The 14,583-nt window shown below is 36.8% G+C and overlaps 2 protein-coding genes across 2 annotated transcripts in view; one reads left to right on the top strand and one right to left on the bottom strand.

Moving 5' to 3' along the window:
* LOC131848564 (neural/ectodermal development factor IMP-L2-like) overlaps positions 1–14,583 on the bottom strand; it is a 99,913-nt gene that overhangs the window by 71,969 nt on the left and 13,361 nt on the right. The gene's annotated exons all lie outside the window — the stretch shown is intronic.
* On the top strand, positions 5,183–8,435 carry LOC131848728 (uncharacterized). The gene is made up of 2 exons (XM_059198668.1): positions 5,183–7,561; positions 8,406–8,435. The coding sequence occupies exons 1-2, from the start codon at positions 5,183–5,185 to the stop codon at positions 8,433–8,435; spliced, it is 2,409 nt and encodes an 802-aa protein (XP_059054651.1).

Raw genomic sequence — 14,583 nt, 5'->3', positions numbered from 1 at the left:
AGGAGTAAACACTACTTTTATTTTAGAAATTTTCACGCTGACGAAGTCGCGAGTACTGCTAGTATACAATATATACCTAACAAATGCAATAATATATTACTATAAATATATAAAAACTTATTGTTATATGAGCCATGTTAAACATACTCGTGTGAATGGGATTGCCTATTCAAATGGGTGGCTATATTATGTAATTGATGGGGTTAATGTAACATAGTTAAGATACGGTTGACATACATTCCATACAATACTTCAATTGTATTGCCCATAAAAATGTCAATCGTCTCCTTGTCACTTATGTGGGGCCATTCAATGAGCGGATAAGGACCTATTTAGATTGACAATGAGCGCATAAAGACCTATTCAGATTGGCCGAAGTGTTTAAATTAAATTTTATTAGTAGACGTGAATTGGGGGTTAAACTACCAATGTTACTTGAGTGTTAGATCTACCAATTTTTTTTGTACCTATTATGTATAAATTAAAGTTAGGATTAATACCTGCAGGATGATAATTTACTTATCGGGCTTCTCGAACAAATACTCCAATAGACTACTTCTATTGAGTAAAAAATATTATTATTTCTTTAGGCCCTCACAGATAGGACACTGCAAATTAAACAAGCATATGGCTAAACTAGGCCTATGCACGACAAGTATCTGCAGATTCTGCCAAACTTAAGAGGAAACGCCGCTTCACATCCTATGTGGTTGTAGCCCACTCATGCATAAACGAAATATCTCCTTTGGAAAGTTTACACTCTTTCCCGAGCAGATAAAAACGATCGCTCTTAAGAATATCTTTCAATTCTTGTCCCTGACGGGTCTAGGTAGCGAACTCTGAAAAGGGCGAGCACAATAGATCTATGTAGGTCGCAGTGCTACAGGTGCTACACATCTAACAATAGCCTAAACAACCCAATAAAAAAAAAGAAAATGACAATTTAGTTAGTAATTTAGAGTAACACACAAGTTTCTTGCTCATTCTTGTGATGAGTCTGCGTTCTGAATGAGTGGTAGAATAAAAAAAAATGTGAATATTCAAAAGTATTTATATTAGTTTATTCGAATAAAGATTATTTCTATTCTGTTCTATTCTACATTGCACTGAATAAAATATTTTTCTTTCTTCTTCTTCTTTCTATTCTATTCTTTATCTTTTTGTGACAGTTTGGACATATATAGGACGTTATAAAATAAAGCAGTATCGTGTTGTAAATATATGTTGTAAAACAATGTATATTAACATAAACCTCTTTTAATAATATATTTTAGTCATCATATTATATTTTTTAAGCTTTTTAATTTTAGGTTCTTAGTTGCATAATTACGTTATGTAAATACTAGTAATAAATATATTTCTTAACATAAATATTAGGATATTTTTACTATTCAAAAGTGCTTATAGTAAGTTTATTTGAATAAAGATTAATTCTATGTAAATCTAAAAAGTAATTAACATATCTGATAAAATCTCATACATTTTATAGTAGTTTTTAAACTTTACAGTAATATAGCTCGTACATCAGTATAACATATAGGCTATAAATTTCACGGGCACAGCTAGTTATTATAATTTGTAAGACTTCCAATAAACTACTTATCTATCTATCTATACTCTACTCTCTCTACTCTGAAAAAGGGCAAGCACAACAGATCTATGTAGGTCGCAGTGCTACAGGCCAAGCGCCTAACAACAGCCCAAACCCCTCAATGATTACATAGTATAAAACTCATGTACATGTACACCCGTGCGAAGCCGGGGCGAGTAGCTAGTCACTACATATTATAAAACAAAGTCGCTGTCGCTGTCTGTCCGTCCCTATGTATGCTTAAATCTTTAAAACTACGCAACGGATTTTGAAGCGGGTTCTTCTTATAGATAGTAATTCAAGAAGAAGGTTTATAGGTATATATAATACATGTACACCCGTGGGAAGCCAGGGAGAGTAGCTAGTAGTATTGTTGCAAACTATTTTTATACCTTTTTTATTGTTTGATTTTTTATAATATTATATTGTTTTTATATGACATAAGTCAATTTAATACAAAAATATTCTACAACTACAACGGTGCCGTTTTACTTTTTGCTCGTCATCTTGATCTCCATCCTTCACATTTGGTCCTTCGTTGCCGTTTTAGTATTTGCTATAACCATGCATACGAGATCCAAGACGCAGCAATGTACTCGAGCAAAGGATACTAGCGATGTATATTCAGGGTCGGATATGCCTGTCGCAGATGGGCTCAGTCGGTCACCTGTAATTGACCACATCGTAGACGAAGCCACGTTGGCATCTGCGTCTGGCCACCCTATTACATCTAGTCAGTATCCCACAGTTAGCACCGAACGTACGAATATTAGTGCCGGCTCCAGATCGCGTATATCGGGGTCTCTGCAGTCATCGTCCACGGTTAGGGCACGTAGGTTGACTGCAGAGGCACAATTAGTCCGACAACGTATGGAACGGGAGCGTGAGCAGTTCGAACGTGAACAAGAGTTCGCCATGCAGCTGGCCCAGAAAAGGTTTGAACATGAACGTAAGCTCATTCAACAGGCGAAACAAGTAGAAGAACTGGAGATGGAAGCAAACCTAGCGGCTCAGTAATCAGAGCGCCGCTCCACTCGTTTGGTTAGTCCATCACATTCTCGTACTGCGTCCTGGGTAAACGACGCACATAATACTTTTACCTGTCCAAATATAGACATTATTGAGCCCGTAATGAATCCGAAACAAAAAGATAATGCTCATTTTTTAGCAGGTTCAATTCCGGAACCAAACTATGTCGATCGAAATTATGTAAGTAATTCATCTCATCATATTTCGGAACCCATCAACCGTAACATTCAGACTATATTTTCTTCTGATAATGCTAAAAAACATGAATATTTGCAATATGTTAACAATGAACAACCTTTGACATGTCAAATTACATCAAAATCGACTAATAATAATTTATTTCGGTCAACGTCAAATATTCGTTTCTCTAGGCAACCTACATTGAACGATAACAAACAGTTTTCAAACACATTGCCTAAGAACTTAGAAAATAAAATGGATGTTCCAACCGGAGTATGCTCACACAAAATTTCACATAAATTCATCGATTTATTGCCATTCAGCGGCCGAGTGACCGAGTGGCTTATGTTTAAACGTACCTACCAAGATTCTCAACACTTATTTTCACCAACAGAAAATCTCGCTCGCTTGCGATGTGCACTCCGTGGGCGCGCGCTTGAAAGCGTGTCTGCGTTGCTGTACACGGCTGAACAACCTGAAGAAGTTTTAGAGATGTATATATATATTTACATTTGCATTGCCAGAAGTCATCGTCTGGCACGAGATTACCCTTGTTCGAAGTTTGCCTAAGATAAGCTATGATCAAAAAGAACTCAATTCTTTCGCATGTAGGTTACGTAATTGTATATCAGTCATTAATAGCTTGAACCAAAAGGAACATTTATACTCATTAGAAATATTTCATAGTGTACTAAGCAAATTGACACCTATATTATATAGTCATTGGAAAGACTTTGCTTACTATAGTGACAGGACAATCCCAAAATTACAACTTTTATCTAAATTTCTTGATATTGAGGCTGATAAACAAAATAGGTTCGGTCTAGTTCTTGATTACTCAAAGCGACCTGCAGTAAATGTAGTTAGCAATAATCCTATGCGTTACCATAATATTAATGCCATATCCACACGCAAAACAAATACTGATCTTTGTCGTTACTGTAAAAATAAACACAAATTGACTGATTGTGACAATTTTAAGTCACTTACTTTAGATGACAAATGGCGTTGGTTACGTGAGGTAAAAATATGTTATAAATGTCTTAAGTCAAAGTCACATCGTTGGAAAACCTGTAGAATTGATCGTTGTGGTGTTGATGGTTGTGAACGTTTTCATAACCCATTATTGCACTCGACATCCACACCTTCCATACATCATGCTGTTAATGAGGTTTCTCTCTTGCCTTCTAATGAAACTGATCAGAAAAGTAACGTCATGGTTACTAACACTTATTCACACAACAGCAGCACATTACAACATAATCAAATATTTTTAAAAATCGTTCCGGTAGAAGTAAGTGGGCCTAACGGAAAATATGCTACATACGCCTTACTTGATGACGGTTCAACGGCGACTTTAATCGATTCTGAGGTGGCAGATCGTATAGGAGTCACAGGGCCAAAGGATTCAATTAAGGTTGACGGCGTCGCCGGCATGTCTACATATAAGCCTGTCCAGCATGTAAGTTTTTCAATAAAAGGTAAAAACTGTTCTGAGATGTTTTCTGTCACTAACGCCAAAGCTATCGACTCACTTTCATTGTTCACCCAAACTGTCAATCGAAACGATATATTACAACACGGTCATCTTCGAGATTTGAGCAGTGAACTTACACTTGTAGATGCAACTCCTAAAATTCTTATTGGTGCTGAACACTGGTATTTGACAGTAAGTCGTGAAGTTAGGGAAGGTTCTAAGAACCAACCATTAGCTACGCGTACTGCTTTAGGTTGGGTTTTGTATGGTAAGTCAACTAGGTGGACTAAACCAATTAATTTTATAAATCACACCGTTTTCAACGATAGCAGTCGTAGTGATTTAGTTATTGAGGATCTTATTAAAGATTATTTTCGTTTAGATGCTATAGGTATTTCGAAGTTAGACAGTTTGTGTTCCAAACAAGACAAACTTGCTTTAAATACGTTGAATACCACCGCTAAACGTCTGCCGTCTGGTCGGTTTGAAGTAGGCTTACTATGGTGCGAAAATATTCCCGATTTACCTGATAGCTATCCTCATGCGTTATCTAGATTTGTTGGTTTAGAGAAACGTATGGCTCGAGATATAGAGTTCAAAAAGGCTTACTGCAATTTCATTAATAATATGTTTGAAAAGGGTTACGCTGAAGAATGTCCTAAAGATACATACCATGATGCTGTCGGCCAAACTGAATTAAAATCGGTCCGTTGGTACTTACCTCATTTTCCAGTAATTCATCCTCAGAAGAAAAAACTTAGGGTAGTTCACGACGCAGCTGCGAAGACTGCTGGTATAAGTCTAAATTCATTATTGATCCCGGGCCAGATCTGTTGCAATCCTTACTCCATATTCTTTTTCGTTTCCGTGAAGGTCGTATCGCCTTAACAGCTGACATAAGGGAAATGTTCCCACAAATTAGAATTAGGAACCATGATCGCGATGCTTTACGTTTCATTGGGAGAGAGAATAGTAGCAGTCCGATAAAAGAGTACAGAATGACCTCTGTAATTTTTGGCGCAGTCTGTAGCCCATGTACCGCCTTATACATTAAAAATCGGAACGCCGAGGAATTACAGAAGTCATACCCCGCGGCAGCAAAAGCTATAATTAATGATCACTATATGGATGATTACTTAGGGAGTATGGACGATGAAAACGAGGCTTCGCAGCTCGCGGCTGATATCGTTACTATTTACAAGGCAGCAGGAATGGAAATGCGTGGATGGATATCAAATGTACCCACCGCGCTTACTGCTATTCCTGAAAATTTACGCGCTGAGCCACTTGAGAATGTTCACGTAGGACCTGAAGCATTTGTCAGAACATTAGGTCTCATATGGCACCCACAAAGCGACACCTTTAGTTTTCGTCTTGGGCCCGGTATACCTGATAATGCAAAATTAACAAAACGGAAGGTGTTGTCTCATTTAATGTGTGTGTACGATCCACTGGGTCTTCTTACTCCACTGATAATTCAAGGACGTATATTATTTCAACAAACGTGGAGAACCAGTGTTGATTGGGACACCGAGTTGCAATCAGATATGGTTCAAAAATGGTTATTCTGGTCTCAACAATTACGCAAAATTTCTGATTTTAAAATTCCTCGTTGGTACAGATGTGGGTTCCAGAACAAACAAATCGTTGACAGACAGATTCACGTTTTTGCCGATGCAAGTGAGCAAGCATATTCTTGTGTCGCTTACTGGAGATTTACTTTTTCAGACGACTCCGTGAAGTTATCACTCATTGGTGGAAAAGCACGTCTAGCTCCGCTTAAACCCACATCTATACCTCGCTTAGAACTTCAAGCATTTTTGATTGCAGCTCGTTTTTCTCTTACCATACGCTCCAGTCACAGTGTTAATGTGAATGCAACTTATATCTGGTCCGATTCCACCACAGTATTAAGTTGGATTCGAAGCGACGCCAGAACATTCAAACCATTTGTCGCTAATCGTGTCGGTGAAATCACAGAGATAACTAACGTTAGTAACTGGAAATTCGTACCAGGTAGTTTGAATGTTGCAGACGATGCAACAAGATTTAAAGATCGCGATACTGATTTGAAGCGATGGTTCTCTGGACCCGAATTTTTATTATTACCGGTCTCTGATTGGCCTAGAGAACCATTGACTTCGGAGACCCTATCCACTTTCGAGGAGTTAAAACCCACGAAAGTGGTAGTGGGACTAACAATTCTGGATGAACCTTCATCGGTTACACCAGATCCCTCGCGCTTTAGTGAGTGGTTTCGTTTGGTGCGTGCAACCGCGCGCGTTCACCAATGCGCGAACAAATTTAGATCTCTTTTGGCACGTTTTAAAGATCCAAATTCTAAATTTAATAGGGACTCAAACCTACAATCTCCGACCGCTTCAGATATTCAGAAAGCTGAAATTGCTATTCTCAGAAAGTCGCAGATAGACAGTTTTAACCAAGAAATGGCTCTACTACACGACTCCAAACCTCTGCCAAAATCGAGCAAACTACTTTCTTTGTCTCCTGTACTTGACGAAGAGGGTCTTCTCAGGTTGGATAGCCGTATCAAGCGCCTAAAAAACGTTGATTGTGACGTTGTATCCCCTATTATACTCGATGGTCGTCATCCAGCTGTACGTCTTCTTATTCGTCACTACCATGTCAAAGCCGCCCACACTTTCAACGAGTTGGTTTGCAACGAGTTAAAACAACGGTTCTGGATTTTTCGTTGCCGCAGTGAAGTCCGTTCGATCGCCAAAAGATGCATGTTTTGTGTGAAACGCAAGGCTAACCCACAGATTCCTCCAACAGGTGACCTACCAGAAATGCGTCTTGACCACCATTCACGTCCTTTTACAAACGTCGGTTTAGACTATTTCGGTCCGGTGGAAGTCACAATTGGTCGCCGCAGAGAAAAACGCTGGATTGCCTTATTTACATGTATGACAACTCGTGCTGTTCATCTGGAAATCGTCGCTAATCTGTCATCTGATTCTGCCATTGCCAGTTTACGTCGCTTTATAGCACGCAGAGGAGTACCGAAAATAATGACATCTGATAATGGAACGTCTTTTGTGGGAGCGAATCGCCAATTAGCCGAGTTCCATAACCAGTCCGTACAAGACTTCGCTGCCGCTAACCATTGTGAATGGAAATTCATACCACCTGCATCGCCGTTTATGGGAGGCTGCTGGGAGCGTTTAGTACGGACTGTCAAAACCGCTCTCCTGACAACTTTAAAGGAGAGAGCACCAAAAGAGGAAGTTCTTCACACTTTCTTGTTAGAAGCGGAGGCTCTAGTCAATTCCAGGCCTTTAACATACTTTTTGCTCGTCATCTTGATCTCCATCCTTCACAAGTATTATAAAGAGGTTGTTTGTGAGTTTGGATGTTCAGAGTAATCTCTAATACTACAGATTCGATTTTGATAAATCTCTTGATTCTAGAGGAAGGTTTATATATATAATATCTATATATAGACCCGTGCGCAGCCAGGGCGAGTAGCTAGTAAAAAATAAGAAGCAAATCCATCTAAAATTAATATTATATAACAAATAGCGTATTTAATGGCCACTAACCTTGGACAGGAGTATAGGAGCGACCAGTACGGAAGCGTTATAACGAGGCGAATGAATCAGAGATGTGATCTAATGATACTAGTTACATAGGAAGTCTTCGGAATGTCCCGGAACAGATTAGCTCTGTGATTGTTGTGGCGTAGTAGTACCTTTTCAGAGGTAGCTAGTTCGAATCCTGCTGATACTATTTTCTGTGAACTATATTTATATTTTTAAATCGTCAATGATGAACACCCAGTTTTGATTAGATTTAAAATAGTCTAATTCTATTCTAATACGGCCTCGGTTGTATGGCAGTTTCGACACTCTTACTCTGATGGTCGCGGGTTCGATTCCTCGGTACAAACATTTGTATTCCAGAGTATAATTGTTTGTATTCTGTCTGGGTATTTTCTATGTAAATGTAATATGTATGTATTTCTAAAAATAAATATATCTATGTATATGTAACAGTTGTCTAGTACCCATAACACAAGCTTTAGCTAGCTTAACTTGGATCTAGATGGCGTTGTGTGAATTATTTATTTATTTATACTTACGTCATATTCTCGAATTTCTGTTATAGGTAGAGTTACGAGTCATGCTGACCAAGTAATTGTAATATATTTAATTTATTGTTATTTGGTCTTTCTGTAACAACGTACGCACTATACGACAGGTATTTAATATTGCTGCTTTCTTATAAATAAATAAAAGTAACCCTGAACAATTAAAACGCCATCACGTTTAGCGCCATCTAGTCCCACGGTAAGCAGAGCTTATGTTATAGGTACTAGACAACTGATACAAATAAATACTTACTTATATATTTTTTTGTAAATACATACATAATATACATAGAAAACACCCAGATCAATACAAACAATCATACCCATGAATACAAAAGTTTACAACGTACAAATCAAACCCGCGACCATCGGAAGTAAAGCGGTGAGCGAAACCGCTAAACCACCGAGGCAATCAGTTTCTGCATTGTGATGTATGTATTCGGTGGTAGATTCAAGTACATTTTTTTTATTACCGTCATCAGATCACGTGTGTTGTATATACACGTGGTCGATGTCACGGGCCCTACTAGTGTCACAATGAAGACAAAACTCAATTGCATGTTGTAATATAATCCAATATTAAACAACCAATAGCATTCACGATGATGACTCGCGTGATAAACACGCCACTCAACTATGTCCTTACTAATGTTATAAATGCGAAAGTAACTCTGTCTGTCTGTCTATCTCGCTTTCGCGGCAAAACTACTAACTACTAGAACCGATTTAAATGAAATTTGGTACAGAAATAGTCTAAACCTTGAGAATGTACATAGGTTACTCCAGAAATAGTCTAAACCCTGAGACATTCTCAGGGTTTAGACTATTTCTGTACCTACACGTACATAGGTTACTCTTTGATTCGAAAAAAAGGTTGTTTCTATATATATTATGTATGCATTTACAAAACAATAATCCTGGAATATTCATAACACAAGCTATGGTTAGCTCAGGTCTAGATGGAGTTGTGTGAATTGTACAAAAGAAAAAAAAACAGTACATTTTTGGCATTGAAATGTACACATGTATAAGTCTGATGAATAACCTGGTGTTAAGAGGAATCGAACCCACGGCCATCAGAAGTAAAGTATTGTGCTAAACTGCTAGACTGGCACATAAGTCTGATAAGTGACCTACTGTTAAGAGGAATCGAACCCGCGATCATCCGAACTAAAGCATTGTGCTTAACCACTAGACTGAGGCCGTCACTAATCACTGAAACGGCTTAACCGATTTATGTGCGGTTTTCGCTAATACATAGTGGTAAGTTTCATTTAAAACTTAATGAGGTTACAAAACAACAAAGTTGTACGGGTATGAACACGTGGGCTTAACCTCTTTTAATTAAATTTCAAATATTCATAGTACATACTATAAAATATATACTTTTCGATAAAATCTAATCAAATCGTATGCGTCATTTTTTTATTTTATCTCTACACGTGCGTAATTATAATTTACTCACACAAAACACTATTATTATATTTATCTTTGATAATTTGTAATCAGATTAATCAATAGGTTATGACTCATTTTAAAAACATTACACTTATCGAGTCTATCACAAGATATTAAAACTACATAAGCATTCCCGTCCAATTCAATTTAATCGAAATTACGACGGCCTGAGCTGAGGTTCGAACCTCTAGCGGTGCCCTCAGAGTAAAGTCGTATCAGGCGAGAGTTGGTCTTCAGCTGCTCCATAAGTCCTTTTGGTTTGGAGTGCCATATGATCTCGTCCCCTAGTTGGAGCAGCTACATGGAGCCACGACATCATTGGATGAGAAAGAAAGAAAGAAAAATATTTTATTCAGTGCAATGTAAAAAACACAAGAAGGGCTGAAGATCGTGCCCAGTGGCATACCTTTGTCTAGCAATGGAATGCAATAGGCTGATGATGATGATGAGGTCTTAGTCCTCAAGAATAGCAACGCAGGGTAACACGGCCGTCACATGATGACGTTAGGTATATAAGAGGTGGGCCAAAAAGCTTGTTTGCCATCCTCCGATCGATCCCCTGATCGAGGTTCGAATCCCTAGCCCTCAGTCTAAAGTCGTGTCCGTTAGATGGGAGCTGATCTTCAGCCGCTTCATAACACCTTCCTTTAGTTTGAGTGTCATCTGCACTCGCCCCCTATCGTCCGGTGAACTATATATATATATATATAAAAAAAACAGTATTGTAAGTTGAAAAGATTTGTACTTTTCTTAAAATGAACTCAGAAATATCCAAACAGACTTGATCTTGACAATACTCCTAATGTTTGTTATATATCACAATGATAATGACTTTCAATACACGGTCTACGTTGATTATAATGTTTTTGTAGAAAACACTTAAAATTCATAGCGCTGACAATATTATTTGATTGCGCAAAGATAGAGTTCGTAGCGATTTCTATGTTGATTTTCGCATGCCTTATCATTGTTAATGTGTATTTATTTAAAAAAAACATTAATTTAAAAGAGCAACACGCAAGTTTAATGCTCGTTCTTCTTGTGATGAGATCTTGCGTTCCGAAGGAGTGGTAGAATAAAAAATATATGACTATTCTAAAGTTTATTTGAATAAAGATTATTTCTGTCTCTAGTTGGTAGTTTATATTCACACATTTCAAATAGATAACGTAAAGTTACAACAATTATTTATTTAAAAGAGCAACACTCAAGTTTCTTGCTCGTTCTTTTTGTGATGAATCTGCGTTTTCAATGAGTGGTATAATAAAAAAAATATCTCTGTGTTAAAGTTTTTATATAATATTAAGTTTATTTTAATAAAGATTAATTCTCTTTTTAATTGGTAGTTTGTATTCACACATTTCAACTTAATAATGTAAAGTTACAATATTCAAAAGAGCAACACGCAAGTATTAAGGAATCAAATATCCTCACCGTTGCCTCTCAATACATTTATGAAAATATCATCTATGCCAGAAGGAATATAGACAGTTTCAAAAGAGTCTTTTATTAGTGATTGCACTAATAAAAGCTTACGTAACAACAACAAACTGATTTTACCTAAATGTCGTTTGGCTAAAGTTAGTAATTCGTTTTATGGCAATTGCGTAAGGTTTTACAATAAAACACCAGAGTCTGTTATAAATCTGCCAGAAAAAAGATGTTTATAGAAAAACTTTAAATCTATAGCACTGACAATATTATCTGATTACATTAATAATGAGTGCGTAGCGATTTCTATGTTGATTATCGCATGCCTCTTACTTGTTATACTGTAATTATTTATATAAAAAAAACATCTATTAAAAAGAGCAACACACAAGTTTCTTGCTCATTCTTCTTGTGATGAATCTGCATTCGGAATGAGTTGTAGAATCAAAATATGATTATTCAAAAGTGCTTGTAATGAGTTTATTTGAATAAAGATTATTTCTATTTCTATTTTGCTCGTTCTTCTTGTGACGAGTCTGCGTTCCGAATGAGTGGTAGAATAAAAAAAAATATAACTATTCAAAAGTGCTTCAATGTATTTGAATAAAGATAAATTCTATTTCTATTCAACGGCCACGACATATATTCGCACAGACGAATAAATTTCACTTCTTTTATTATATCTATACATAAATGACCATTTAGTATAATTCTATAGCGACCTATTTCAACGTTCCCACAACTTCAACCGGTATTACTGACTTCCGTTCATGACGTGGTGGGTATGACGCATACAGTGGACCGAATGACGCCGGCCATCTTTGAAGCGTAATAGTGATAAAGACATTCCCACGAGACGTTACCTGATAACGTGGCATGGTGACAAATTTTTTTATAACCCTGGACAATTGATAAAGCGCCATCTAGTCCTAAGTTAAGTAGAGCTAGTGTTATCAATGTTAGAGGCATTTTTTTGTAAATACTAAAAAAATATACATAGGCCTATAGGAACAATTGCAGCGTGCGAAGAATCGAACCCGCGATCATAGGAAGTAAAGCGATGTGCTAAAGCGCTAGACCACCGAGGCCGTCAATTTATATTATAATAGTTACTCGCCCCAATTTCGCACGGATATACATATATTATATATATTAACCTTCCTCTTGAATCACTCTATCTGTTAAAAGAAACCACTTCAAAATCCGTTGCGTAGTTTTAAAGATTTAAGCATACATAGGGACGGACAGACAGCAACAGTGACTTTGTTTTATACTATGTAATGATTTTATTCCATATTTGTTCTTCAAAAGTTAGAATTTGTAAAATCTGGACAACCACTAAACTACAAGCAGTGGATGGTGACCTCATTGCTAGCTGCTAGGAATGTCGGGTCGATCTACACGCGGTCTCCTTGGAAACCACTATTTTTTTAGTGAAATGGTCTTGATGTGAACTCATGGTCATCTTATCCTCCACTGGTACCCTGCCAATGTAAACCGTTAGCACATACAGATGCAGCATTCCGTTATCAAAGATAAAAAAACATTAGGCTACAAAGTTCATGGTGATTCTATTGTAAAAATAGAAGAAAAAGTCTACAAATTCTTCTTAAATATGTTACAGATAATTTAACATATCGTCCGATATAGTGCCGCAGACATAATATTTCCTATGTCTTGTTTACATATAGAAATAGTAAAAAGATGGTGTAGTTTGTCCGTTTGTGCGTAAAGTTTCACGTAAAACAAGGAGAGAGATTAGGGGTGGCGCAGGACCGATCTTCGTGGAGATCTTTGGGGGAGGCAGTGGATGTCTTCCAGGCTGAGATGATGATTATGATGATGAAGCAGAAGGAATTATGACGACACTTTTATAAAATACGATGTGAATTAATATAGAGTGAAAAAAGTACCGCTAACAAAAAAGTGGAAATTTTGTGAATAACTTCAATACTGTGGTATTGCTAGTAATAATATTAATTGTCGGCCTTTTAAGAAGGAATAGGCTCTTATCTTGATTCTCTTTAATTGATTACCGCCGCCCAAGAGCACCCAACACCAGGGGAATTGCAAGTGCTTTGCTAGCTCTTTTCTTGGCTGTTTTAATATCGTATCGGTTCGGAAATATTATTGCTGGAAGGTGATTCTACAATCTGATTGTTTCTGGCAAAAAGTATCTAGAATAACGCACTGTGAAGGACCTCCATTCATGAAGATGATCAGGATGATATTTTAGTTTCTGATGGTGAAATTCAACAGCTGGTATTAATCCGAATTCCTAAGAACAGTCTCCGTGATATATACTATATATTTATAACTTTTTGTGATACATGTGGCCTATATTTGACACTTTTTTTAGGTTTGTAAAATACACGCGAACAAATTCGCGGGCACAACTAGTTATGAAATATGTTTCACATCTGCGCAATATAATATTTCTCTAAACACACTAAACTAATGACGTGAAAAAATATTTACGACCAGGGATGTCAACCGTCAACCTTCGGAATGAAATTTTCACCCTCATACTAGTTTCGCCTGCGAAAATAAGTCATGGCCTCGATGGTCTAGGAGTTTAGTACATCGAATTAGTTCCGTTGATTGTGGGTTCAGTTCGTAGTATGGTACAAACCTTTGTATTCATGAGTAGATTTTTTGTATGTAGGTATTTACAAAGAATATATATTAGTTAATTAATTATATTATATGTTTAGTAGCTATGAGTAAACAGGCTTTTACTTTTTAAAAATAGAAATGAACTTAATGTAAAAACTTTTGAATTTTTATATTTTTTGATTCTACCACTTCTTCTTGTAATCACAAGAAAAAATCAATAAAAAATAAAAATAATAAATAAATGTTGTACACAATTCAACCAATTGTGTACAACATTTATTTAAAAGGAATATGCAAGTTTCTTTCTCGTTCTTCTTGTGATTGTGTCCACAATTGGACTACTTCGACCGAAGACGTCCTCGGTGGTCTAGGGGTCTAGCACACCGCTTTCCAACCGATGATCGCGGGTTCGATTCCTCGCACGGCACAGACATTTGTATTGATGAGGTCTAGATGGCGCTGTGTGAATTGTCCTGAGACTATAAAATATATATATATATTGTGTGAATACATACAGTTATATAGCAAACTAGCTGACACGCGTAACTTCATCTGCATCACACTTACTTGATATTTATTATTATATTTCTCCCAATTTACATACTATCTTTTTAAATTATAGCCTATGTATTATTCTAATGTATAAGCTACATTAGTGTAAAGTTTCATCAAAATCCGTTTAGTAGTTTT

Source organism: Achroia grisella, unplaced genomic scaffold (genome assembly GCF_030625045.1).
Source record: "Achroia grisella isolate CSIRO2021 unplaced genomic scaffold, CSIRO_AGI_Agris_v1 utg1090, whole genome shotgun sequence".
Classification (NCBI taxonomy): domain Eukaryota; kingdom Metazoa; phylum Arthropoda; class Insecta; order Lepidoptera; family Pyralidae; genus Achroia; species Achroia grisella.
Note: the sequence above shows the minus strand (reverse complement) of the source record. Positions and strands in the feature narration are given on the sequence as shown.